This window comes from Anarhichas minor, unplaced genomic scaffold (assembly GCF_050575085.1).
Source record: "Anarhichas minor isolate MPS153535 unplaced genomic scaffold, ASM5057508v1 ptg000137l, whole genome shotgun sequence".
NCBI lineage: Eukaryota > Metazoa > Chordata > Actinopteri > Perciformes > Anarhichadidae > Anarhichas > Anarhichas minor.
The window spans coordinates 892,501-920,000 of NW_027466583.1; the positions used below are offsets into that span (position 1 = coordinate 892,501).

Genomic DNA, 27,500 nt, shown 5'->3' on the forward strand with positions numbered 1-27,500 from the left:
GACCACGATTCCAAACAGGTTTCCTCCAGGTAGACACTCACCTCCTGTTACAGACCAGACGAGTCCGAACAGCAGAGCGAACAGACACACTACACACACACACACACACACACACACACACCATTATTACATGAAGAGATTCATTGAAGTCTGTTTCTGTGAGACACGAGACACGTTGAGTGTTTCTTACCTTTGGTGACGATCAGGTTGACGAGTCCCTGAGGACGAGGACATCTGTCCTTCAGACGGAGACAAGACGCACAGCAGGAGGACGAGGACGCCATCTTCATCTGAACACATGTGTACAGCTATTAACATGTGTGTATACATACATATATAAATATATACATGTATATATAGACACATACAACTATGGAGATATAACTTCAGAGACAGCAACGCTAAGGGCAACTTTATAAACAGCAACACTGCTGACAGCTTTAACAACACCAACGTTTTACGACAACTTCATGAACAGCTACATAGCTGGAAACTTTAGAAAAGCAACATTGATGAGTGTTGCTGACGTTGAGGCAACCTGTTGACATCAGACACTCGTCTGGTTTGAGCCAAACAACGTTCCTCCAACTTTAAATCAACGGTTTGTGTTGGTCAACTAAAGACCCCTCAGTTGTTGCCTCCTTGTTTTCAGTCAACGCACACACACATCCACACATCAACAGCAACAATCTACTTCCTGTTGCCCAAAAAACAACAAAACATTTGTAGTTTCTATGAATAGATGGGCTTTCTCAGAGTTCTCAGCTCCCTGTGTGTGTGTTAGTGTGTGTGTGTGTGTGTGTGTGTGTGCGTGCGTGTGTGTGTGTGCGTGCGTGTGTTAGTGTGTGTGTGTGTTGTCGACCACTCACCCCGTCGGTGTCGTCCAGTTCGTCCGTCTTCCTCCGCGGCAGGACGGTGATCTCTCTCTCGTCCTGACAGCCCTGAACTTTACTCCCTCCCTTCACCTGTGTGTGTGTGTGTGTGTGTGTATGAATTAGTCACAAAAGAGACATCAAGTGTGTAAGAGAGAGAGAGAGAGAGAGAGAGAGAGTGAATGAGTAGTTGCACTTTGTTCACAACATCAAAGCTCAACTTGACCTGTGTGTGTATATGTGTGCTTGTATTGCTGTCCTTGTGAGGTCCATTTAAAACACCACCGTAGTGAGGACATTGATGCATTGTGGGGAACGGCCCTCACGACTTCAAATGGATGTTTGACTTGAAGGTTCAGACCGAGCGTTAAAATCTACGGTGCTGAAAAAGGGCCAAAATCTGCAGTTCCTCAAATGTCCACTAGAGGCACCTGAAGCGAGTCCGTCCCCATTGACCTCAATGTTAAAATGAACGTTACAGCAGAAATAAACACGTTTAAAGTCTGGTGTTAAAACGGTTTTGGTCTCTTTAGCTAATATCCTCTTTCATGACGACTGTTTATATAACTCACCAGTAAGCCACTGAAAGAAGTCATTTCTCCTGTCAATCACAGTGTAGCACCGCCCTAAAGCATCCCCTGCTTTATGGTCTGTTTGACTCTAAATGGACCATAATGTACTAAATGAACATCATGCTGTATTGAAGAAGACTTGAAACTAGAGATTGAGACCATAAACTCATGTTTACAATGTTTACTGAGGTAATAAATCAAGAGAGAATTTCATCACATTAATCATTAAACCAACAGATACACACACTCACCTCTCTCACTCACTCACTCACTCACTCACTCACTCACACACACACTTATAAAGGAAAATGTTCTCAGCAGAACAGTTGTTGGTTTTCATTTTAACGACCCGATGAAGTTTCCTTCAGCGCCACCTTCAGGACAAACTTCACATGTTTTACTCTCTTGAGTCACTTATTTAAATAGTATTACACCTATAGTGTGTGTGTGTGTGTGTGTACGTGTGTGTCTGTGTGTGCGTGGGTGTGTGTGTCGTACAGGAGTTGAAAATAGAGTTCGTGATTCACTTGTGATCGTTACTATAAAACATCAAAAGCAACTTACAACCAGCCTGAAGATCAGAGAAACCAAACAGTTGGTGCAGTTAAATATATATGTGAATTTATGTATATTTATGAGGACGATACCAACAGTTGTTACCTCAGCTTGTTCCTGTCCGTTGTCATAGTAACGCTTCGTTGCTTCTTCGTCCATCATCTGAAACAAACACGTGTTCTCTATACTTGAGGACCTTCGATAACAAACTGATTCCTAAAACTAACTCTTGAGGCCTTTAAAGGCAAAATACTCTCCCACGAATATCATATGTCCAGGGCTTTTATTGTGAAAGGTAAGTGTGGTTTATGTCCAGGGCTTTTATTGTGAAAGGTAAGAGTGGTTTATGTCCAGGGCTTTTATTGTGAAAGGTAAGAGTGGTTTATGTCAAAGTTTTTGTATTGAAGACAAATGTCCTCACAAACCACCGAGTCCTCACATTACAGTGTAAAGTCAGACTCAACATTGTTCATCTGTAACTTTATCTTAATGTTTCAGGAGGAAATGAGAATGTGACTTAACTATCGTTATAATCTGATCTCAGTCAGGAAACATCAGTCCAGATGTTTCTACGTAGATTTTAAGAGACGAGTTCTTCTAAAGGAAATTCCTGTTTCCTCCATCAAACCCGTCAGATTAAGTGATAACAATGAGTTTATTGAACTGTTCCTCGATGTTTGTTTTATTGATAACATAATAAATGACATGATGTTTCAGGGCTGCACTGAACATATTCAGTTTACCGTCCCAGAGGAACGAGGACGTGTTCACAGTTAAGAAGCTGGAATCAGAGAATAAACAATCAATTATGAAAAGAGTTGAAGTCTAATTAAGTAATCGTTGCAGATCTGTTATGTTACGAACATCGTCTCCAGATCACACGTTTGAAAACTCAACGTCACCAGATAACTGATCCATATCTGTGGTTTCTCCACAACTCCTGTTCTTACAAACTAAATTATTATTAAATCATGATCTGTGTCCAGAAAATCAACATAAATGGAGAACAAAGTTTCTAATAATACATAAAGAGGAATATTCTCCTGGATTTAAATAGTTTTTTTAGGGAATGCTTTAAATATAAAATGATATCTTAATTATAAAATAAATGTTTAAAGAGAACAAAATGTCACATTTCTCTCACAGAACATTAACATGAATGAATCAAATGTTGACGTAATCTTCAGTGAATCACCATTGATGAATTATTAGTATATTAATATATAAATACATATATATTTATATATAAATATTATTCACATTCTTACCTTGTGGCTGATGAAGAGCTGTGTGACTGGAACAAAAGAGGAAAAGACAACCGACTCATCGACCAGCGTCCACAGACAGAGAGAGAGTTCGTCTGCCGAGTGTTAATAACAGATGCTTTTTAAACCACACACACCCACACACACACACACACACACACACACACACACACACACACACACACACACACACACACACACACACACACACACACACACACACACACACACACACACACACACACACACACACACACACACACAAAAGCCTGGCATTATGGGAACACAGGCTGCCGTGTTAATACCAGCCCTCTCGGTCGCCTGCAGTCGTGAACACGTCTCATTATTCAGATAATAGCAGGTGTGTGTCGCGTGTGCGCACATGTGACAGCATTGTTCCACGCACACACGGTGAAACACCTGATTAACACACCTCACAGGTGGCTGACAGATAACAATGAGGCTTTTGTTTCATAAAGTCGAGTCGCTGCAGATTATTTCTATCCAGAATCAGTGAGATTGTTTTATATGTTGTGACGTTAACGTTACTTTGTGGAGAGCGTTCCACCTTTAAAATGAGAGATTTCTGAATGTAGTCGGTGAAGAGAGCTCACTCTGTTCCTTCATCATGAACTCAATCACACATATCATAACTCACTCCAGCACCACATGTGGATTCATCCGCCGCTGGAAATAGTCCCAACAAATGTTCTACTTCCTGTCTGTTTGATTAAAGTTATTTTTTAAACTGTTTGTTTTTACATTTACGTCTTGAGAAGGAACCGATGAGTGTTCCTCTCTCATCAGTAATATCCTCCTCGTCCGTTCTCCTCTCGTCACCCGACAGACTGTGGCCTTCTGGGAAATGGTGTTTCATGAAAGGACGTTCAAACTCACCACCGCTAAACACACGGACGGAACCAACAGATGTACGGTTGAGTTTGTTAAAGGGCTGATAGCAGGTAATGAATCAGTTAGTTGTCATGTATATAAATATTGTATATAAAGTATATTAGTAATATAACAGAAGACATCGTGACAGTTTGATTCCACGTCTAATAAAAACATTTTCAGACTCTTTAGCTCTAAATATCTTCATCATGCGTCTTTATTTCTGGACGAGAGGAAGTGGAAACAGACGAATGTACAGGGACGGACGTGAATCACACACACACACACACACACACACACACACACACACACACACACACACACACAGGTGATAGTCTGTGTATAGTTTTATTTGTGATGCGAGGTGATACAAACCAATTATTCACGGTTACACAAAAAACATCAGCGGCTACAGTCGGTTCATAGAGCATTTAAATCCATATAATTAAACAGTGACACTCTTCATCATCGTCATCATCATCATGACAACGTCGTAACAGCTAAATCAGGAAGTGACATCAGAAACACGCTCACAAGGCAAATCACGCACAAACATTCAGTCTGTACGTCACATGACACACACACACACACACACACACACACACACACACACACACACACACACACACACACACACACACACACACCTGTGTAATTAGCATGACATACAAAAAGCTGTAGAAAAATACTCTTAAAAAAACCAAACACACAAAACAGCAACAACAACAAAAACAACAACTTGGAATGTTCTGGATGTCAGTTAGACGTCAGCATGGAGGCAACACCGGGCAATTTAATGGGCAATTTTGTTGGGCAACTCCTCTACTGGGTCACAAACATCGTGTCCTCTTAATTTAAAATGTTCTTTCCTTCTGAAACGGTTTGTTTTTAATAAAGGTTAATAGATGACGCTCCCTCTTTGTAGAAGATGCACAGAATAAGAAGTTACATGATTGAAACAATGTAAAATAATCTGTTAATTAAAAAGCCTGGAAGGAGAAATAAAAATGATTCATGCTTTCAAATCAATAAATCAGAGAGCATGAATAAATATTAACATTTTAACATTAAAAGCAACAGTCTGCTAGCTAATTTAAACGACAGCTAGGTAACAGCTGCTTTCAGCAAATGAGTTTGTCTGTTAAATTAGTTAAGTTCATTTATCTCACTGATGACAACAGTTCAGTTATCTTCATCTGCAAAATGCTTCAGTCACAACCGGATTTATTTTGCTCGTTATTTTGACTCCACTTAAGATGAGAATGTTTGAATCCGACATTTATGATTGAATTTAAGTCTGGACTGTACGTCTGGACTAAGTCTGGACTGTACGTCTGGACTGTACGTCTGGACTAAGTCTGGACTGTACGTCTGGACTGTAAGTCTGGACTAAGTCTGGACTGTACGTCCGGACTAAGTCCGGACTAAGTCTGGACTGTACGTCTGGACTGTACGTCTGGACTAAGTCCGGACTAAGTCTGGACTGTACGTCTGGACTGTACGTCTGGACTGTACGTCTGGACTGTAAGTCTGGACTAAGTCTGGACTAAGTCTGGACTAAGTCTGGACTGTACGTCTGGACTAAGTCTGGACTGTACGTCTGGACTGTACGGCTGGACTAAGTCTGGACTGTACGTCCGGACTGTACGTCTGGACTGTAAGTCTGGACTGTACGTCTGGACTAAGTCTGGACCGTACTGTACGTCTGGACTATAAGTCTGGACTAAGTCTGGACCGTACGTCTGGACTGTACGGAGCCTCTGAGGATATTATCTTTATAATATCTCGTAACATGAGACGTAACAGCACAAAACAAGTCATGTAGGACTGATTTCTGCCTTTTGTGTTAAAATGAATAAAGTTAAATGTCGTCCATCAAAGTTGCCCGAATAAGTTGCCGGTGTGTTTTTAGAAGCGAAGCGATCCTCTCTCTCCGTCTCACACACACACACGTACAGCACGACGTTGTACAGGTAACACGGCTGTTTTCTTGCTGCTAAGTTTAAGTACAGGCACTACAGAGTGAAGCATTGTGGGACGTTGAGTGCTCAACTGGTCTGGTTAAGATAGCAGCTTTTAGGAATTCAGAACGTCTGAATGTTGTGATTTTTTTATGATTATCAAAAGTTTCAACACTCGAAGCAGAAGATCGGACGACGTCGTGTAAATAAAGTGTGTTTACATCCAACGCACGACAATGAGTTCACTTAAAGTCTGTATCAATGCAACAATAGTCTAATAATCTAACAATGACATCCTCCCGTCAGGGTGAAGAGCATCAGGGAGTTTAATTCCTCTGAGTGAGTGCCGTCACGACGCTACGAGTAGAGCAAGAACAAGAACAGGCAACGTGTTTATGGAGCAAAGTCTACAATCATTAAAGCTTCATAAACGACTAACATCCAAACACAACTGCTGAACACTCGGGACCTCTTCACAGCTCGGACCAACCGAGCTTTGTGTTTATGTTACGTTGTTCAGATTTAATCCACTTAGTTTGTGTTTCACATCGCATGATGTCAGAGCCCCAAAGAACTGCTTTACATCCGTCACAAAGCTCAACCGCGTCACGGCGTCCACGAAAAAGATTCTCCAGACTAGTTCTGAGATTTCATACTTAGAATTTTGGTTCGGATCAAACTGAAAAATCCAAAACGTTGTAGCAGACGAGGTGTGAGAGGGCCCTTTGTGATGCAGATTAAAGAGCACTGAGGTCATGGCGTTGACACATTTTACTTCACTGACCGGATTCATTCGGGCTCTTTTCCTTTGTTTTTTGTTTTCCGTACAGAAGTTCGTACAGAAGTTTGTGGGAATTCAATTCGAGCAACATTTTTTTTTGACTTTGCAAATTAACAGAGTGGATTCAAACCAGAGAGAAATATTTCACTGTTTCAAATACATTGATGTTTAAATTCCATAATCAGGTATCCAGCAGCGGTTGAACGTCAATAGATGTGTAGTTAGATTAGATTTAAAATCTTCCACACACGACAGAACAATCGTTATCTCGTGAACGCTCAATCGTGTGAATGTGAAGTCTAATTGCAGCTCTATGAGCTAACTAGTTAGCATCTGTAATATGAGTTTATACGACTGCTCATACAGCAGCTGGCATCTGAATGCTATCAGCATAGATAGAGGCACAGGTAGAGCAACACAAGGTGTGTGTGTGTGTGTGTCAGTCGGTCAGGTACGTGTGGATGTAGATCTGTTGTTGGATCCAGGAGGTGAAGTGCGTCACGTTGCTGTAGACGCCGGGTCCGAGCACTTTACTGAAGCACACGCTGCCCCACGACGTCAGGCCGAACAACGTCCACCGACCGCTCACCTCCTCGCACACCAACGGGCCGCCGCTGTCGCCCTGACCACACACACACACACACACACACACACTGTAAACACACTGCGCGGTTGTGTAGAAAGCCGACCGGCTGTCGGTGCGGATGTTACCATGCAGGAGTCGACGGTTCCAGCGTCGTAACCGGCACAAAGCATCCTGGGAGTGATGGTCTTCATGTCGAAGTAAGACTGACACTGAGACAGCGAGATGATCCGAACCTCCCCTTCCTGCAGCTTGAAGGGCACTGGACACACACACACACACACACACACACACACACACACAATCAATAGGAACATCTAAAGCGCTCTGATCACAGCTGGTGTAAATTAACTGGTTACTGACAAGTTTAAGTTTCCTCTAATGTGTTCTGTGTGTTTGTTTCTTGTACTTTATATCTAGGGCATGCATTATACCAGGGTCCTCTCAAAGACAGAAGTACGCGGATGTGTGTGTGTGTGTGTGTGTGTGCACTCACTCCTGTTGCCCATGTGACCCCAGCCTGTGATGTAACAGTAGGAGTCAGGAGCAGGAAGCTGGTCGGGTTCAGGGAGACACACCGGCCTGACAAACGGCGTCTCCTCGACCTGAAAACACAGATGACAACAAAGTAAAAATAAATGAGTTATTAATATTCTTCTTCTGTCCTTCAATAAAAACAGTTAAATTCAGACAGCCAGTGCTTCATGAGAAGAAGAATAAACGTCCCCACAGTGGTGTGTGTCCATCTGTGTGACAGCGGGGGATGGGTCCTCAGTATTTTATTGATACTCTTATTGGTTCGTTTTTATTATGTTGTGAGAAAAAAGAGAATTAATTAAGAAAAAAAATCTACATTTCTTTATTATATGTGTACATATATATGTACACATATATATATATATATATATATATATATATGTGTATATATATACATATATATATATACATATACATATATATATATATATATACATACACGTATTGATAATCAATGCAGTGTCTCTGACCTCAGAGTCCAGCTGCACCACGCTGATGTCGTAGTCCACCACCGCCCGGTTGTACCGCGGGTGCACGATAATGGAACGCACCCCGCGGCTCTGACTGTGGACTCCTGGGTGGTCCAGGTTGTTGAGACCCAGAACCACCTTCCAGAGGTCGGGGGTCTCCCTCCTGCAGGACAGACAGGTTAGGGAGGACAGACAGGATCAGGTCCAGCTCTTTAACTTACGGAGACAGTCTTCCCCCACCCTCTCTCTCTCCCCCCCGTCTCACCCCTCAAAGCAGTGGGCGACGGTCAGAGCCCACCTCCGGTCGATGAGGACACACCCACAGACGTGACCGCTCTGTCCGCTCTGCAGCGAGCACTGCCAAGGCCACGCCCCCCTCCGGGAGACACGCCCTCCCAGAATCCTCTTCCTCCTGTGGGGGAAGACACCCAACGACGGACGCAGACCGCACGCTGATGGACAGACAGAGAGAGAGAGACAGAGAGAGAGAGAGACAGTCTTACTCTTCCTCCACATCATGTAGATCATTTGGATGAATTAATATTAATGTTTAACATTTAGAACTTCTTTTAATAAATGACTAATCAATGCTTCACAGATCAATAATAAACATAATAACTTGTCATGATATTTAAATACATATTTAGTGTTTGTCTCCATCTGGTGGTCGTATGAGGAACGACACACTTAAAATCATTCAATCTGATTTGAACCAATCGTCCAATCATCGATCCGTAGATCAACAGAAAATGAACCTTTTTTTAAAATCGTTAAAATGAACTTCAGAGTATTAACTATGAAAATAATTATTAGTTTCAGAATAATTTAGAGATTTAAAAAGATGTTCAGATAATAATAATAAAAAATCTGAATATTTACCTTCTCTGGTGCACAGCAGTGAGACTCTCCTCCTGGAATGACACGCATGACTGTAGAGAGACAGACAGACAGACAGAGAGACAGAGAGACAGACAGAGAGAGACAGACAGACAGACAGACAGACCATAATATTACAGTAGCAGTCAGGTGACAGAGTTTTATTGAAAAGTATCAACAGGTGAGCAGCTCAGTCCTGAAGCTCACCAGACTCCGTTCATAAAACCAGTGATTTAACTCTCAGAACAGGATCTGCTGCTCTACTGCTGCCTCCATTGGTTGGTTTGTGTTGTTGTGAGACTTTAGTGTGTACACAACAACACAAACACACTAACAGCAGTAGAGCAGCAGCTCCGGTGTTCTGAGAGTTAAATCACTGGTTTTGTGAACGGTGTCTGGTGTCTAGACTTGCAGCTCTCTCACAGGTTCTCCGGTTGTTCTGACGAGGGTTCTGTTACCTTCTCTTCTCGAGTCGGGCCTGAAGAGCAGATCCGTTCCTCAGGTTCCACTCGGGGTGAACATGTAGCCAACGGCGACGGCCCGGGACACCGGGGGGGTCGGTTACCATGGAAACAGAGGAGGGAACTCTGTTGAGAAACATGAATATTGAGGTTCATCTGTAACACAGTGTGTGTGTGTGTGTGTGTGTGTGTGTGACTGTGTGTGTTACTGACCTTACCCTAGTCCCAGCTGGTTGCAGGTCAGCTCACTGAGCTTGTGGTTCCACTCGTCTGCACAGACCTGATACTCTGCTGCCGTCCTGAACACCGTCAGTACAGAACCCGATCGATCGGACAGAGACACTGCAGAGAGGATCAATACAGAGGCTGACACCCACTGTGTGTGACGGAGCATTTATTAACATCTATGTGTATCTATAATGGATGAAAGTAAAATAAGTGTGGTACCACAGTTCCACTCATCAGAGCTGTCGGAACAGTGTTTCTTTCCGTCACACCAAAGAGTCCGATGGACGCACTGATGGTTGTTACAGGAGAGCTCGTTATCTCTGCACACCGCTGAGGAAACAACAATAACAACACTGTCAATAACACCATCAACAACAACACAGTCACCAACAACACCGTGGCTAAGAACACCGTCGCCAACAACACAGTCATCAATAACACCGTCACCAACAATACCGTCGCCAACAACACAGTCGTCACCAACACAGTCGTCGCCAACACAGTCGCCAATAACACAGTCGCCAACAACACCGTCACCAACAACACAGTCGTCGCCAACAACACAGTCGTCGCCAACAACACAGTCACCAACAACACAGTCGTCACCAACACAGTTGCCGACAACACAGTCGTCACCAACAACACAGTCATCAATAACACCGTCCTGAATAACACCATCATCAGCAACACCGTCATCAGTAACCCCATCACCAACACTACTACACACTACTGTAGTCTAATTTAAAACATAAATAAACTAACTGTGTAACAGAATAAACAAGACTCACAGCAGTTGCTCTCGTCCACCAGCAAGGGGCAGTCTGGGAAGCCGTCACAGATCATACTGGCTTTGATACAAACTTTACTGCCGGGACACTCCCACAGAGCGCGCTCAGAACAACCTGAAGGAGAGGTGACATCATCAACTGAATACAGATACTTTTACCACCACACATACATTTACTACTACAGGAAGCAGCACAGTCCAACAGACTCTTATTTTGAAAGGTTGTGCGTCTCACCACAGTTGTCCTCGTCGCTGTGGTCGTCACAGTCCAGGTGTCCGTCACAGCGTTTGGTTGCTAGGACGCAGCGACCCGACCGACACTTGAAATGGCTGGGGGAGCACTCTGTTGCCAAGGCAACGCACCAAAAACAACAAACATCAACAACGTCAAGTTCAAGTCCTGATATCAGGACAGAAAGAGAGAGAGACAGACATACAGACAGACAGATGGACATACATACAGAGAGACAGACAGACAGACAGACAGTACCGTCGACTCCGTCCTCCGGCAGCAGACATGTGGTGTTTCCTCCCTCCGCTGGAAACTGACTACAGTCTGAGTCCTCAGGCCACTGCAATCCCACAATGCCGAGCACCGACTCACACTTCTCCTTCGCATTACGACACAACGACCTGAGAGGACGAGAGACACGAACAAAGTAACTGAATGACTAAATAACTTAAATTAACTAACCAACGGGCACGTTATCTAATTGACATGCTAACTGACAAACATGCTAACCAACTAACATGCTAACTGACATGCTAACCAACTAACATGCTAGCCAGAGAGGCCCTCTGAAGACTAACTAACCAACTAACCAACCAGAGCACAACTGCTTAACTACATAACTAACTAAACTACCTGCAGGGCGGGATCCTCTGCAGACTAACCAACTAACTAACTAACTAAACTACCTGCAGGGCGGGACCTTCTGCAGGTTGACCGGGTCACACTTAGGGACCAGCAGCGTGCAGGCGTAGAACATGAGGTACTGGTAGCAGCCGGTCTGGACCAGCGCCGGGAACAGAGAGGACTCCCAGGACACGGAGCTCTCTCTCTGGGACAGGTGGCCCAGGTAGTTGGGGTAGCTGGTCAGGTTGTAGGGAAGGTTCATGCACAGCTCCAGGCTGATGGGCTCACAGCGCGCTGAGGACCGGACACACAGACAGGTACCGTGGGTTTAGAGTCAAAAAGAACTACAAATGTGTGGTGGAAAGTACCTGTACTAAAGTACAAGTACCTCACATGTGTACAGTACTTGCATAAAGGCTGTGAGTACTTCTTCTACCACAGTAAATGTGAATACAAATATTAGTAAATGTTACATTAATATGCCGTAGTAATGACGTGTCGTGGTTCTTGCAGCAGAGTGAAGACTCACTGCAGTTGTTGTTGTTGGTTCGGGGGTCGCAGGCTCCGCCCCCCGCACACACCGACGGACAGGAAGTGGAGATACAGCTGGGCTGACCGGGAGCACACACACCCTGAGCTGTAACACACACACACACACACAATGACAGAAGAAGACGGGTGATGGACAGACGGGTGATGGACAGACAGGTGTCTCACTCTGCTCTCGGCTGCAGTACTCCTCGTCGCTGCCGTCTTTACAGTCGTCTTCTCCGTCACAGCGAAACGCAGACGGAACACACTGACCGTTCCTACACTCCAACAGACCCTGACTCTTACAGGCTGCTCTCACACACACACACGCACACGCACACGCACACACACACACACACACGCACACACACACACCGTGGGTTACAGCAACATGAATCACTCTCTGATGACTCAGCTGTGATTGTCATGTTTCTCTCTTTGACATTTTGACGAACACATTTTATCGAGTCTCTAGAATCATCAGAGAAAATGGAGTCGACTCTTAATTCTGACTGTGAGACTAAAGTCAGAGCCAGAGATTTGGGGCCAAGAGAGGAACCAGAAATCAGTTTATTGCCAACAAGGTTTTCAGGAATTTGCCTTTGTGTTTTGGTGCACAAACAATAAACATAATAAGAGAAAATTAAAATAGTTCAATGATCCAGAATCATAGAATTAGTGCAGAAATGTGCAAAATATTGACTTCTACAATCAGGTTACTAAAGGTAACTGGGTCCCACGAGTGAACCGAGTTACTAAAGGTAACTGGGTTCTACGAGTGAAGCGGCTCGGTCACTCACAGCAGTTGAGCTCGTCGCTCTTGTCGAGACAGTCGTGGTCTCCGTCACACAGCCACTCTCTGGACACGCAGCGACCGTCACCACAGCGATGTTCACGGGCCATATCACACACTGACGACACACACACACACACACACACACACACACACACACACACACACACCAGAATGAGCCAAAGGTGAGATTTATGCATAGAAATAAAAACTACTTTTACTACTACTACTACAGATACCATTATTACTACAACAGGTCAGTGGGAAGAGAGCGGACGCAGCTCTGAAGACGGATTTCTGGCTAGTTAGCTAGGAAGTTACGACCTACTACCTAGCTAGGTAGTTAACTAGGTAGCCTAACGTTAGCTCGGACCGAGCCGATGATACATTTTCTGTAACGAGTGTAGCATTAAAGCATGGCGGAATTAGCAAGCTAGTCAGCTAGTAGCTTGCTAACTCCACCATGCTTTAATGCTACAATGGTTCCAGAAAATGAGCTGAACAAAGTTGTCAGTCTTCTGTTGATATTAATGTGTTTTCCTCATCAGTAACAAGAGTTACGTCTCCACTGATCGTTTTAGTGTTTTAGAATGTTCATGTCCGATCTATTTATATTCTATTTCTATGGTTTTATCTTTTAAAGGCACGAAGACGAGCAGAGCTGCTTCTGTCTCCTGTTGTTGTTGACTGTAGTATTAAAAACAATAAACAACATTTTACTAAATAGGGTGAATAATTTAAAGTTAAGAGTAAAGAAATAAATTCATTACAATAATAGTTTGCAGTGAAGCTGAAAGATCACTGAAGCTGTTCACCGAAAATAACAGCTGACAGACACACGAAACCCCCAAACATGATACTGTGTGAGCGTAAGTGTGTGTGTGTGTGTTGGCAGAGAGACAGGTGGTGGATTCCCTCACTCACATTTGCTCTCTCTCTCTCTGATCCCACAGTTGATCCTGAGCTCCCAAACCACGTCACTAAAAGTTTGTGTGTGTGTGTGTGTGTGTGTGTGTGTGAGTGTGTGTGTATAGGTGTGTGTGTGTGTTCTCACCACAGTTGAGTTCGTCACTCAGGTCTCCACAATCGTCGTAACCGTCACACACCACAGCGGGCGAGAGACACCGACCGGTGCTGCACCGGAACTCTCCATCTGTACACACTGGAGAGAGAGAGAGACAGAGACAGAGAGAGAGAGACAGAGAGAGAGAGAGAGAGAGACAGACAGACAGACAGAGAGAGAGACAGCGACAGACAGAAAGAGAGACAGAGACAGACAGAGAGAGAGAGACAGACAGAGAGAGACAGAGACAGACAGAGAGAGAGACAGACAGAGAGAGAGAGAGACAGAGAGAGAGAGATGTTAGCTGTTAGCTGCTAACACCACTAGCTTACCTCCAGCCGATTTAATCAGAGATTATCGTTAGCATTTCAAAACCATAAAAAGCTGAATTAAAGCCTCGATTGTTATTAAAATAAGTCCAGACAAACTGTTGAGGTTGAAGCTAACTAAGCTATCAGTGTTAGCTTAAATAGTGATTTTACCTTGTGATTCAATGGAGTTGTTGTAAATAAAGTGTTTCACTTCAGAGAGATCTTTTCTCTAAGCCATAAAATAAATAACAAACAAGGTAAATAATCCTTTGAAATACTGAAATCTGTTCTTTTAGCTTCTACAGGTATGTTATCGTGGTTGTTCCCCCCCCGGTGGGCGGGGTTTCCTCAGTGTGACTCTTTGTTGCCTCACATGTACTCTTTGTGTTTTTGTCTTTTGTGTTTGTATCTTTTTAAAGTCCTTCGTCTTCTGTCCGTCCCTCATTCTTGTCTTTTTATTCGTTTCTTCTTTGTGAGACGTTTACGGCCGTAAACATCCTCGGAGGTCACAGAGAGGGCGAGAGACATAAACAAAGAGGAGAAGAAGACTCTCTCTCTCTTTACATTCCAGACGTCCCGGTCTATAGTCTCCTTATATCGCCATGACAACCGCCTCTCTGTCACACACACAAACTGTTCCGGAACTTCCATCGCTGTAAATAACCGCAATAAATCACCTGCACACTCATCACCACAACGGGCTAAAAACTTAGCCTGCTATTTGAACAGGTCACAATACGGTGTGTGTGTGTGTGTCCTCACAAGTGAGCAAAAAACAATGGACCCCAAAAATATGTGTATACGTGTGTCCTCACAATGTTTGTGTGTGTGTACGTGTATGTGTGTGTATATATGTATGTGAAAAATGTGTGTGTGTATATATGTGTGTGTGTGTGTGTGTGTCTCACCACAGTGTGTTTCGTCGCTCCAGTCGTCACAGTCGTTGTATCCGTTACACACCAGCTTCTCAGGCACACAGATCCCCGTCGCACACAGGAAGTGATGCTTCCCGCCGCACACAGCTGCCGACCAATCAGAGAGAGAGGGGGGAAGCAGTGATGTCATCGAACCATCCGATCAGTTCAGAGCGAAAAAACACCAACGTGTGTGTGTGTGTTTCTACTCACAGGGTTTCCCTTTGATCTGTCTCGGTGTGTAACAGGCGTAAGGGGCGGGGACTGCTGTTGCTGTCGGCGCCGATGATGGCGGCGGTGGCGATGATGACAAGGATGATGATGATGATGACGGTGGTGGCGATGATGACGAGGATGATGATGATGATGATGGTGGTGACGATGATGATGAAGCAAAGGTGACGTTGCTGAACTGCGAGCAGCGCAGGAAGTCGGGCCAGGAGGCGTTGAACATCTGGAGGACGGGCTCACAGCCTTCTCTCGCTGCCTCACAGAACGACGCGCAGGGCAGCACAACCCGCCTGCACACACACACACACACACACACACACACACACACACACACACACACACACACACACACACACACACACACACACACACACACAGCCATAATCCTCCTGTCAGAGGCCAGAGGTTGCGCAAAGTTGAAGCCACTGAAAAAGTGTGTGTTTGAATGTGACAGTGTGTGAGGATGTTGTTCCTGGAGTGCACACACACACACACACACACACACACACACACTTGCTGTCCCACTTACAGTCTGAACAGCTGACATTCAGCTGTGTGTGACTGTGTGTGTGTGTGTGTTTCAGCTGCGATAAACAACTCGGTTAATCTTTTTTTAAACTCACAGTTACAATGTGATGGCCGACATTTCCCAGAATGCTCTCCACCTGCTACCAGACGAGTCACAAACCTCGTTGTTGACGATAAAGAAGTAATAAATAAATATATAAATAACCAGGAAGAGGGTCATGTGACCGTCCGTCTGGTTGACGCCTCGTTCACAAAAATAAATTGTCCGTTTTTTTGTAGAGAACTCAAACACGTGTTTAGTGCAGAATAACAGAATATAATGACATAAATCATTTAATAATTAAAATAAAGAATCACAAAAATTTGAACAAAATATAATCTAAATATTCAACATTTTTATAAGTGTTACCAATGTATGCTATAAATATAGAACTATTTATGCTCTGTGTTCACTTCCTGTAGTTCAGTCAGAGTGTCTCCTCCTTGTCGTCACATGACTGTTGGTCTCACATGAATCAATCATGACGTCATAGTTTCACTGAGGAGCTCATAGTTTAATGTTTTACACACTCTGGTTAAAGTGAACGCTTTATTAGAGGAGAGGTTTATAATGAGAACATGAAGAATAAAATGTTGATGAAATATCACAGTTCTAAGCTTCGTCACTCATGATGCGTTCAAGGACCGTTGGAAAGATGAAAATCTGACACAGCTTCTGTTGATAAATGGTGTAATTATATATATATATATATATATATATATAACTAATGTTCCTTCAGTCTCCAGCAGGAGGACTGTGTCATTAGTTCAACTGTCTGTTCTTAATAAAAAGAAAACTAACTGATCCTGAACGCACTGAGATATTCTGCGTAGCGTCACACCTCTAGTGGCTTCATAAAAATGTATTTTTGGCTTCAGCTCTGTGTGACCCCTGACCTCTCACTAGAGGCTCATGGGATGTGTAGTCTCTGTTACCTGCTGTGCGAGCCGTCGGCCGCGATGCATTCTGGGAGCGCCAGCGAGCAGCCGAAGAGCATGATGTGTCTGTAGCAGGACAGTCTGCTGAGGTAGCTGAAGAACCTGAACGCATCATCACTCATTACATCACTTTGTTATTGTTTACAAACAGGTTCATGATGACGTCATCTCTTTGTTTACCTTAGCAACATGTCCACCTCAGAGCTCTTCACCACGGCAACGGAGGACGACAGCCATGTTTGGTTGTACGGCAACATGTGACACTGAGGCTCCACAATCAGCTGACAAGTACCTGAGGACATGAGACATGAGGACATGTGACACTGAGGCTCCACGATCAGCTGACAAGTACCTGAGGACATGAGACATGAGACACTGAGGACATGAGACACTGAGGCTCCACGATCAGCTGACAAGTACCTGAGGACATGAGACATGAGACATGAGGACATGAGACACTGAGGACATGTGACACTGAGGCTCCACGATCAGCTGACAAGTACCTGAGGATATGAGGACATGAGACATGAGACACTGAGGCTCCACGATCAGCTGACAAGTGCCTGAGGACATGAGGACATGAGACACTGAGGCTCCACGATCAGCTGACAAGTACCTGAGGACATGAGACATGAGACACTGACACTCCACGATCAGCTGACAAGTACCTGAGGACATGAGGACACGAGACACTGAGGCTCCACGATCAGCTGACAAGGACATGAGGGCATGAGAGGACATGAGAGGACATGAGGACACTGTGTCTCTCTGTCTCTCTTCATAATACTGTATCTCTTTAGCATTCTCCTCCACTAGACTCTGACTCTGAGACACTGGAGGACAGCAGAGGACCAGAGAGACGGAGACGAGGAGAATTTAAAAACACAAACTGAACGAACGATTTATCATCACAACAGAGGACGACTCAGCCTGTCTGTCCCTCAGGACAAGGACACAGACAGAGAGACAGAGACACAGACAGACAGAGAGATAGACAGACAGACAGACAGACAGACAGAGAGACAGACAGGGAGAGAGAGAGAGACAGACAGACAGACAGACAGTAGTGGATACCTGATTCCGGTGCTGAGGTGCTGACGATCGGCCAGGCGCTGCTCAGTGAGGTCACCGAGGTCAGCCAATCAGGGGGCTTGGTGACGGGCTGTGTGGGCGTGGCCTGTGAGGAGGAGGAGGAGCCTGGAGGAAGGCTGTTGATAGCTGTGGTTGCGATGATGTCGTCGTCGTGGTTTCGTGGCAGTGAATCGGTGGCGTTTCCTGTCTCAGAGAAGGGGGAGGGGTTTGTGCTGTTGCCACGGTAGCCAGGGTCGCTGTCGGCGATGGGCTCGGGGGAGGGGAGGGGGGGGGGCGGAGTTCAGGAGGCTGCTGCCAAAAATACCTGAAGAAGAAGAAAATATATATATATATAATCAATACTTTATACACTCAGTGTATCACTGAATATACGTATCAATGAAAATATACAAACATACTTCATCAATATATGAGAAGATGTAAACTGAATGTACAGTATTTATATATAAAAGTTATACCAATAATTAAACACAGACAACTGATATGATGAATATTAATATCACTTCATGTATTCTTAATATTAGACAGAATATATCAACAAATATTTACTCAAGATGTCAAGGAATATATATATATATATATATACATATATTCTGTATATATATATATATACAGAATATATACACGTATATTGTTCACTATGAATACTGAACCTCTAAAATATCAAATGATAACAGATGGACGAGAGAAAACAAAGACGTTACACAACATTAGATGTTTAATGGTGTGTGTGTGTGAGACAGTGTGTGTGACAGTGTATGTGTGTGTGTGGGTGTGAGACAGTGTGTGTGTGTGTGTGACAGTGTGTGTGTGTGCGTGTGACAGTGTGTGTGACAGTGTGTGTGTGTGTGTGTGACAGTGTGTGTGAGACAGTGTGTGTGTGTGTGACAGTGTGTGTGTGTGCGTGTGACAGTGTGTGTGACAGTGTGTGTGTGTGTGACAGTGTGTGTGTGTGTGTGTGTGACAGTGTGTGTGTGTGTGTGTGTGTGTGTAATGAGTCGAGGAGGAAACAACAGAAAACAGCTGCAGAGGAGTGTTGAAAGAGAACAAAAGGAGAAGAAGATGAAGAAAAAGGAGGAGATGAAGAAGAGGGTGATGATGATGATGAGGAGGAGGTTCAGTAAATATTTGAAATTCTTTTTGTCTGAATGTTTGAGACAGTTTCTCTGCTCCTGATTGGTCGAGAGACGCCCTGCTGTCATGGTGACGAGACACACACACTGTCACACACACACACACACACACACACACACACACACACACACACACACACACACACACGATGAATTAGAGAACATGAATATGTGTCATCTCTCCTCCTACACTGTCCTCTGTTCATCCTTACTCACTTCCTCTGATTCCTTCCTAACATTGCTCTTATCCTTTCCTTCCTTCCTTCAGCATCAGACATTAAACACCTGAGTTTAGGGTTCAAACGACCTCACAAGTCAACCTCCACAGTGTGTATTAATATGTGTATATTAGTGTGTATTATTACCTGTGAGCAGTAGGCTCTGCGGCAGCAGACTCACAGTGTGTAGAGTGTGTATTAATATGTGTGTATTACTGTGTATTACGTGTATATTACTGTGTATTATTACCTGTGAGCAGTAGGCTCAGCAGCAGCAGACTCACAGTGTGTAGAGTGTGTATTAATGTGTGTGTATTACTGTGTATTACGTGTATATTACTGTGTATTATTACCTGTGAGCAGTAGGCTCAGCAGCAGCAGACTCACAGCGTGTAGAGTGTGTATTAATATGTGTGTATTACTGTGTATTACGTGTACCGTATTTTCCGCACTATAAAGCGCACCGGATTATAAGGCGCACCTTCAATGAATGGCCTATTTTAGAACTGTTTTTATATATAGGGCGCACCGGATTATAAGGCGCATAGAATAGAAGCTACTGTAGAGACGCTTCTACTTGCTGCTCTCTGTTCAACAACTCACTGTTCGAGTTTGTCCTCTAACTGTGGCCATCTCGCTTTGTTCCCTCGGAAACTCTTTTTAGTCTTCTTTACTTGGCACAGGTCATCTTCTTGCTTCCTCCACTTCCGTACCATTGATTCATTAATGTTGAATTCTCTCGCTGCTGCTCTATTCCCATGTTCGGCTGCGTAGCTGACAGCCTTGAGTTTGAACTCAGCGTCGTAAGCGTGTCTCTTGAAAGGTGCCATTTTGGGGTCTTTATACACACAAGTGGTGTTGGACTAGGAGTAAGCACAGTACCGGTGTTTACCGCGGTGCGGCTTTGTAGTTTACCAGTCGTACTGAAACATTTTGACAGAGCGCCGTGTACAACCAGTATGGATCAACCAATTAACCAATTGATCCATATATAAGGCGCTCCGGATTACAAGGCGCACTGTCGTTTTTTGAGAAAATTAAAGGCTTTTAAGTGCGCCTTATAGTGCGGAAAATACGGTATATTAGTGTGTATTATTACCTGTGAGCAGTAGGCTCAGCAGCAGCAGACTCAGTGTGTAGAGTGTGTATTAATGTGTGTATTACTGTGTATTACGTGTATATTACTGTGTATTATTACCTGTGAGCAGTAGGCTCAGCAGCAGCAGACTCACAGTGTGTAGAGTGTGTATTAATGTGTGTATTACTGTGTATTACGTGTATATTATTACCTGTGAGCAGTAGGCTCAGCAGCAGCAGACTCACAGCAGGAATCAGGACGTAGAGGAGAAGTCGAAGGTGATGGGTCGATCCCAGCTTGTGAGGACACGCCTCCTCGGGTCCTCGAGGCGGGGCCTATAGGACAGACCAATCAGACGTTAACGGTGGTGAAAGAGAGACCCTTTAAGCCCCGCCCCCTGCCTCAGGTTATTTATAACGTGTTTCTGTCCGTTGGAGTCGATAAAGTTATTTTTAAAGTGGACACTGGACACCTCACCGCAGCTTTAAGTACACCTCTTCCTCCTCCTCCACTTCCTCCCCCTCCTCTTCCTCCTTCTCCCCCTCCTCCTCCTCTTCCCCCTCTCCCTCCTCCTCCTCCCCCTCTTCCTCCTCTCCTCTCTGATCAATACTCTAATTGATCGACTCATGATCAATAGATCTGGAGGTATCGATGATGTCACTCTTACTTCTCCGTATTCTGAACATCATTTAGAGGCTTTTATTTTGAAAACAAAAACTAAACATGTTTAATTCAGTCCTAATGCTCCGGTTACTTCATAATCAATACCAAATATATATATAAAGTTATATATCAATATAGTTTAATTTATTTTCTTGATCCTTTCAGGTGAAGAATACACATTAAATCGATTTATTGTTATTATTTAATCTATTTATGAGACACTAATGAATCCTTTAAACATAATTATATTGATTACATTATTAATAACTCAGTGATTGATTATAGTTATTAAAATATTCTGTAAATAAATACACATTTATTTTAAAGTGATGTATTAAAGCTTTTAATTGTCTTTAATGATATTTAAATTAATATTTTGTGTGTTGTGTGAAGACAGGATCATTATTATTATTATTATTATTTGTCTTCTGAAACAACTTCAGTTCATAAAGATTTATTTTCACATTATAAAGCTGCACTAGATATTATTCATGAAACAATAATAACAATAATTAAATTAAATAAATACATCATTTCATTCAGACATTGACTTTTATTCTTTTAAAATAAATGAACTCGTTTTAAAGCTGAAGTGAATTATTTTAACAAACGTTTGAAGTAATTTAAGCAAAAATTCAACGATTCCACAAAGAGTAACATTTATATATTTATATTTTAAACGTTGAGTTGTAGACAAAATACATTGAACTGTTTTTCTTTAATTTAAAATATTTAATTACTGATTAAACATATTATTCAGAAGCAGAGTAATGCATTCAGTTAAGTAACAGTTTGACTGTCACCAGATTTATATAAATTTAAATGATCATTATTATTATTATTATTATTCAGAGATATTTAAGATATTCTGGTTATTAAAGGTGACAGAGACACAAAGAGACAGAGGACGGAAGTAAGGAGACAGAGACAAGGAGACAGAGGACAGAGACTAGGAGACAGAGGACACAGACAAGCAGACAGAGGAAACAGAGACTAGGAGACAGAGGACACAGACAAGGAGACAGAGAAAACAGAGGAGAAGACAGAAACAAGGAGACAGAGGAGACAGACAAGGAGACAGAGGAGGAGACAGAAAAGGACACATGCCGGTAAACTCAAGGACAGTCGCGCGGACACTCACCGCCTCAGTTCCCGCCCCGCTGAAGGTGACACGCGGACAGGTCTCCCGCCGGCCGGACAACATGACCCAATGCCGCCCGCAGCCGAGCGCGAGACCATCCCTCTGGTTGCTGCCCGCGAGCAGCTCCGCTAACTAACCGAGCACGAGACACGCTGGCTCCGCCCCCTCGGAGTCGCTCGCGCTCTCTCTCTCTGCTTTCCCAACACACACACACACACGCGCGCACACCCACACACGCGCGCAGACACGCACACACACATACCTCAGGTTGTCTGCACGTGACGGAGCCTAATCGTGGGATTAAACACAACTCACCATCATGCTGGGACTTGAGCCTCGTGCCTACACACACACACACACACACACACACACACACACACACACACACGCACACATTCTCCACAGCTTTAACTACGTGTATCTTGTTTTTCTCTCTTTGTGAGGACCTTTGGAATAGTGAGGACGTTTAATTTGTTTAAAAGAACTTCCAAAGTAACAAAACTCAAAGATTCCATTGACTTCTGTGATAATATAGTACCTAAAACTCACTTTATTTCTTTACATTAAGACAGTAGCATTTGACCATATCGTAAAATACTTCGCTTTAAGAAAAGATTGTGAAATAATTAGATAAGTTTAAAAAAAGATCGTTAAATACTTAGCTAGCTTTAGAAAAATATCGTTAAATACTTAGGTTTAAAAAAGGTCGTAAAATACTTAAGTTTCCGAAAAGATCATTGTTTGGGTTAAAATAGCTACAGAAATGCTGAAACTACATAAGGCAAGTTATGTGACAAATTAATCAACAATGACTTCTTGTTTCACACAGGAAGGAACAGCAGCCTTGTGGCTAAAAGATTTCTGGATTTTGGAAAACAAAGGTTCTATTTACGGCACAAAAGAAGAGCGTCAAGGAAGAGGATAGCAATTCAGTTTTCCATGGTAGCTATCGTTAGCTATCAGTAGTTTTCGTTAGCTATCGTTATTAATAGTTAGCAATCGGTAGCTATTGTTGGCAATAGTTAGCTATCTGTAGCTAGCTATCGTTAGCTACCAAAGAGAATCGATGGAAGTTCTTCAGTTTCTATCCCCAGTAGAGAAGATTATGGATATCTTTAGCAAAAAATATTACTGGAACAGTTCAAGATTGGAAAACAAAGTTTCAGTACTTAGACACACAAATGCATCAGAAAAATGTCAGAAATAAAAACTATAATACTGTTTATTTACATGTGAAGTGATTTCATCCCAACTGGTTTTGTGCCAAAGCTTAAGAATAACTTAAAAGTTCAAATAAAACCAATTTTAAGACATAATTGAGAGTCAAAGCCCCACCTGACCAGGTATCTCTACGTGATGTTTAAATAAAGTTACTCCTCAGGGTTGAGTCCTACCCGTTTAAATACGTTCAGAGAAACAGCGCCCCCTCTGTTCACAGCTGGAAACACTTCCAAAAAAAAAAAAATAAAAAACTGAGCGGAGCACCACCTTTATAAAAATATATAAAATGATAAACAACAAAGCTGTACGTTAATCAATGATCCTTTTATTACATTTTATTTTTCAAATATTTGAAACAGGCAGGCAGGCAAAATAATAAAATAATTTGAGTTTACATCTGAATAGCTAAACATTTCAGGAATAAAAGTAAAAGACTAACTGAAACTAACTAACTAAAATACTTTTTTTTATTGTATTTTTTAGTCTGGAACTGATCCCAGTTTCCTCCGGACAGGAAGTCAAACGCAAACACTGCCTGTTTTTAATGATACAGACTAAAAACTTAAAATTATCTTTAAAAATTAATATATATATTGTTTTGCACTGTTGGTCTTACAGACAGAACAAACAATTAATTCAGACGATATCCGACATACAAATCAGAAAATAAGCGTATCTAACTCTTTCTAATCAATTGCTGACTTTTAGTTTGTCGAATAATTTAAATAAAATGTTTAGCAGTTTGTCGAACAATTTAAATAAGATGTTCAGCAGTTTGTCGAACAATTTAAATAAAATGTTCAGCAGTTTGTCGAACAATTTTAATCAAATGTTCAGCAGTTTGTCGAACAATTTTAATAAAATGTTCAGCAGTTTGTCGAACAATTTAAATAAAATGTTCAGCAGTTTGTCGAACAATTTTAATAAAATATTCAGCAGTTTGTCGAACAATTTTAATAAAATATTCAGCAGTTTGTCAAACAATTTTAATAAAATGTTCAGCAGTTTGTCGACCAATTTTAATAAAATGTTCAGCAGTTTGTCGAACAATTTAAATAAAATGTTTAGCAGTTTGTCGAACAATTTAAATAAAATGTTTAGCAGTTTGTTGGCACGGAAACTGAATTTTAAATGATACTCAACCTTCACTAAAATAAACTCAATTAGAACTTAAATAAAGGACTTAATTATCGGCGTGTCGGTTCAGGCCTTGGTCAGGAGGTAGTAGGCGGCGGCGGACAGCAGAGCTCCACCCAGCGGGACTAGGACAAAGGCGGCGCACCTCCTCCACCACCTCCCCGCCCTTGCCGCCTCGTCGTCCACCTCCTCCCTCCTCCCCCGCTTCTTGCTTCTCCTCCCTCCTCGCTGCTGGCGCTTCTCGAACGCCTCCAGCTCCTCCTGAGGAGGTGAAACATACACAGTCAACACTTTAAAATCCTGTAATTAATTAGGACTTAAAAACACAAAAGAGCTTCAGACTCAATTAAAGACAATTATTAAGTGTTAATTGCTACTCATGAGAACCAGTTAACATTTACTGATCGTTATTATGATGCAAGTACTAATTTATCATACAACAACATACTCATTAGTTAGGATTTAAGTATTCATTCATTAATAACTCATAAAGTTAACAGGTACACTTGTTAGCATTTAAGTATTGTTTTATTAAGATAAAGTTACTCTGTTATTAAAGCCTTAAGGATTAATTAATTAGTTCTAATCTCGTTAATAGCATCAAAGTGCAGTTTAATTTATGTGTGACGCTCACCTGAAGTTTCTTCTGTTCCTCCTCCTGAGCTGCTCTCTGCTCCGCCTCCTTCACCTGAGTGCACACACACACGTTATTGTGTATTCAGGTGTGACACACTCAGTGACTGCACAGGTGTGTGTGTTTGTTTGTGTACCTGGCTGACTTTCCTCTGCTGGTCTCTGCAGGCGTCGTCACACTGAACGACACACTGAACCGACGGAGAGCACGGGAACTCCTGTGAGCGCGCACACACACACACACACACACACACACACACACACACACACACACACACAATTTAATAATAAATACACGTGGAGATGTGTTCAATGTTCAATGTGTTCAATGTTCAATGAGATGTGTGTGTGTACCTTCTTGATCCTCTTGCAGGGACATCTGAGCTTCACTTTCTGCTGACATTTCTCTTCACACACACCTGGATGACACGCCTGCTTACAGCGATGACCACAGCTCAGCTACGAACACACAAACAGAGAATAAACATCAGACTCTGGTTCTCATTGAGGCAGAAAAGATCAGACGGGAACAAAGAAGGAAATCACTGAGAGAAGAGTCTGTGGTTCTCCAAAGGAAACAAGAACCAACCTGCTACAGAGAAAACAAACCAGCTCTGTTTGGTTCTCTTTCATCAGGGAATGCTTCCCGGACGACTAAAACTCAGGATTGTTATATGTTCAAATCAAACGCAGCACTCCCATGAAACGCGGCATGTTCCGATACAACGCGGCATGCTCCGATACAACGCGGCATGCTCCGATAAAACGCGGCATGTTCCGATAAAACGCGGCATGTTCCGATAAAACGCGGCATGTTCCGATACAACGCGGCATGTTCCGATACAACGCGGCATGTTCCGATACAACGCGGCATGTTCCGATACAACGCGGCATGTTCCGATAAAACGCGGCATGTTCCGATACAAGGCGCCATGTTCCGATACAACGCGGCATGTTCCGATACAACGCGGCATGTTCCGATACAACGCGGCATGTTCCGATACAACGCGGCATGTTCCGATACAACGCGGCATGTTCCGATAAAACGCGGCATGCAAACATCTCGATTCTTCAACATCTTTGATAAAAAATATAAATATTCTTAAGATCTTTGTTCTTTAACTGGTAAAAATCCATTTTAACAGCTGAAGCCGTCAGAAGAAATCAAAACTTCCCACTGTTTGTTATTCCAACTGTGTGGAGTGCGTGTTCAGGCTTTTAGAGGCTTAAGTTAGTGCAGGCTATGAAAACACACACACACACACACACACACACACACACACACACACACACACACACACACACACACACACACACACACACACACACACACACACACACACACACACACACACACACACACACACACACACACACACGACAGGCAGGTGACTCCACTTCCAGAGCCTGATAAACAAGTCCCATGATGCAATGGGGCACCCAGCCGAGGTCTCCATAGAAGGATGTAAGTCCTGTATGTGTGTGTGTGTGTGTGTGTGTGTGTGTGTGTGTTCACCTCTTTAGGACACTGGTTGTTGCAGGAGCCCAACTCCACCTTCGTCTGTTCATCAGCTGATGTCAACTTCCTGTAGAGACAAAAACAATCTTCAATATAACTTTATGAATCATAACATTAACGTGATGTGTATCAATAACAAAGTTACTTAAAGCTGCAGAAGACGTGAACTTGTTAACTACCAGTTGCTTATCTCCACATCTGTGTTTGTGTCACTAGTCTCTCTTTTTGCTCTGTTTTTGGTCTCTACCTCCAGATCTACTTCCTGGTCCTCTCATGTTGGACTGATTGGACGCTTCGGTGACTCACTATCGCCTCTCCAGGTTACAAGTGGCATTACAGGACGGGCCGGGGCTAGCTGGTTAGCATGCTAACATGATATCTCTGTCTTTGACATCAACACAGTGACCTCTTCACATTCTGTTGATGTTAATGAGAAGTAATGTCCGGTCACACGTGACGCATCGCACCCGAGTTAGCATTTTAATACCGACATATATCACTGGTAAAATGAGAGTGTGTACTGACGTGCACTCCACGTAGAGCATGCTGATCTTGCAGTGGCAGCGTTGGCGGATCATCTGGCTGCAGGTGGGGCAGTTGCCGGGGTGACAGGGGCGGGAA

The 27,500-nt window shown here is 43.0% G+C and overlaps 4 protein-coding genes across 4 annotated transcripts in view; all 4 read right to left on the bottom strand.

Moving 5' to 3' along the window:
* The window catches only part of LOC142943467 (sodium/hydrogen exchanger 9B2), an 8,575-nt gene extending 5,246 nt beyond the window's left edge, over positions 1-3,329 (bottom strand). Inside the window, exons 1-5 of the mRNA XM_076084994.1 lie at positions 3,268-3,329; positions 2,105-2,161; positions 870-965; positions 191-290; positions 1-89 (exon numbers count right to left, since the gene is read on the bottom strand). The exon at positions 1-89 is cut by the window's left edge and continues 82 nt beyond it. Coding sequence (XP_075941109.1) covers positions 1-89; positions 191-290; positions 870-965; positions 2,105-2,161 — 342 coding nt within the window. The 5' untranslated portion in view covers positions 3,268-3,329. The remainder of the gene's footprint in view (positions 90-190; positions 291-869; positions 966-2,104; positions 2,162-3,267) is intronic.
* The window catches only part of LOC142943477 (uncharacterized), a 226,207-nt gene that overhangs the window by 179,673 nt on the left and 19,034 nt on the right, over positions 1-27,500 (bottom strand). The gene's annotated exons all lie outside the window — the stretch shown is intronic.
* corin (corin, serine peptidase) lies at positions 5,680-15,821 on the bottom strand. The gene is made up of 19 exons (XM_076084983.1): positions 15,521-15,821; positions 15,302-15,415; positions 14,074-14,181; positions 13,027-13,137; positions 12,413-12,535; positions 12,225-12,332; positions 11,758-11,989; positions 11,330-11,472; positions 11,075-11,182; positions 10,841-10,954; positions 10,272-10,382; positions 10,043-10,166; positions 9,822-9,950; positions 9,367-9,416; positions 8,753-8,939; positions 8,488-8,650; positions 7,977-8,085; positions 7,609-7,742; positions 5,680-7,519 (listed from the first exon to the last, which is right to left on the bottom strand). The coding sequence occupies exons 1-19, from the start codon at positions 15,759-15,761 to the stop codon at positions 7,337-7,339; spliced, it is 2,592 nt and encodes an 863-aa protein (XP_075941098.1). The 5' UTR covers positions 15,762-15,821; the 3' UTR covers positions 5,680-7,336.
* The window catches only part of nfxl1 (nuclear transcription factor, X-box binding-like 1), a 13,782-nt gene continuing 10,177 nt past the window's right edge, over positions 23,896-27,500 (bottom strand). Inside the window, exons 19-24 of the mRNA XM_076084982.1 lie at positions 27,405-27,500; positions 26,877-26,946; positions 25,715-25,819; positions 25,498-25,578; positions 25,362-25,415; positions 23,896-24,988 (exon numbers count right to left, since the gene is read on the bottom strand). The exon at positions 27,405-27,500 is cut by the window's right edge and continues 59 nt beyond it. Coding sequence (XP_075941097.1) covers positions 24,794-24,988; positions 25,362-25,415; positions 25,498-25,578; positions 25,715-25,819; positions 26,877-26,946; positions 27,405-27,500 — 601 coding nt within the window. The 3' untranslated portion in view covers positions 23,896-24,793. The remainder of the gene's footprint in view (positions 24,989-25,361; positions 25,416-25,497; positions 25,579-25,714; positions 25,820-26,876; positions 26,947-27,404) is intronic.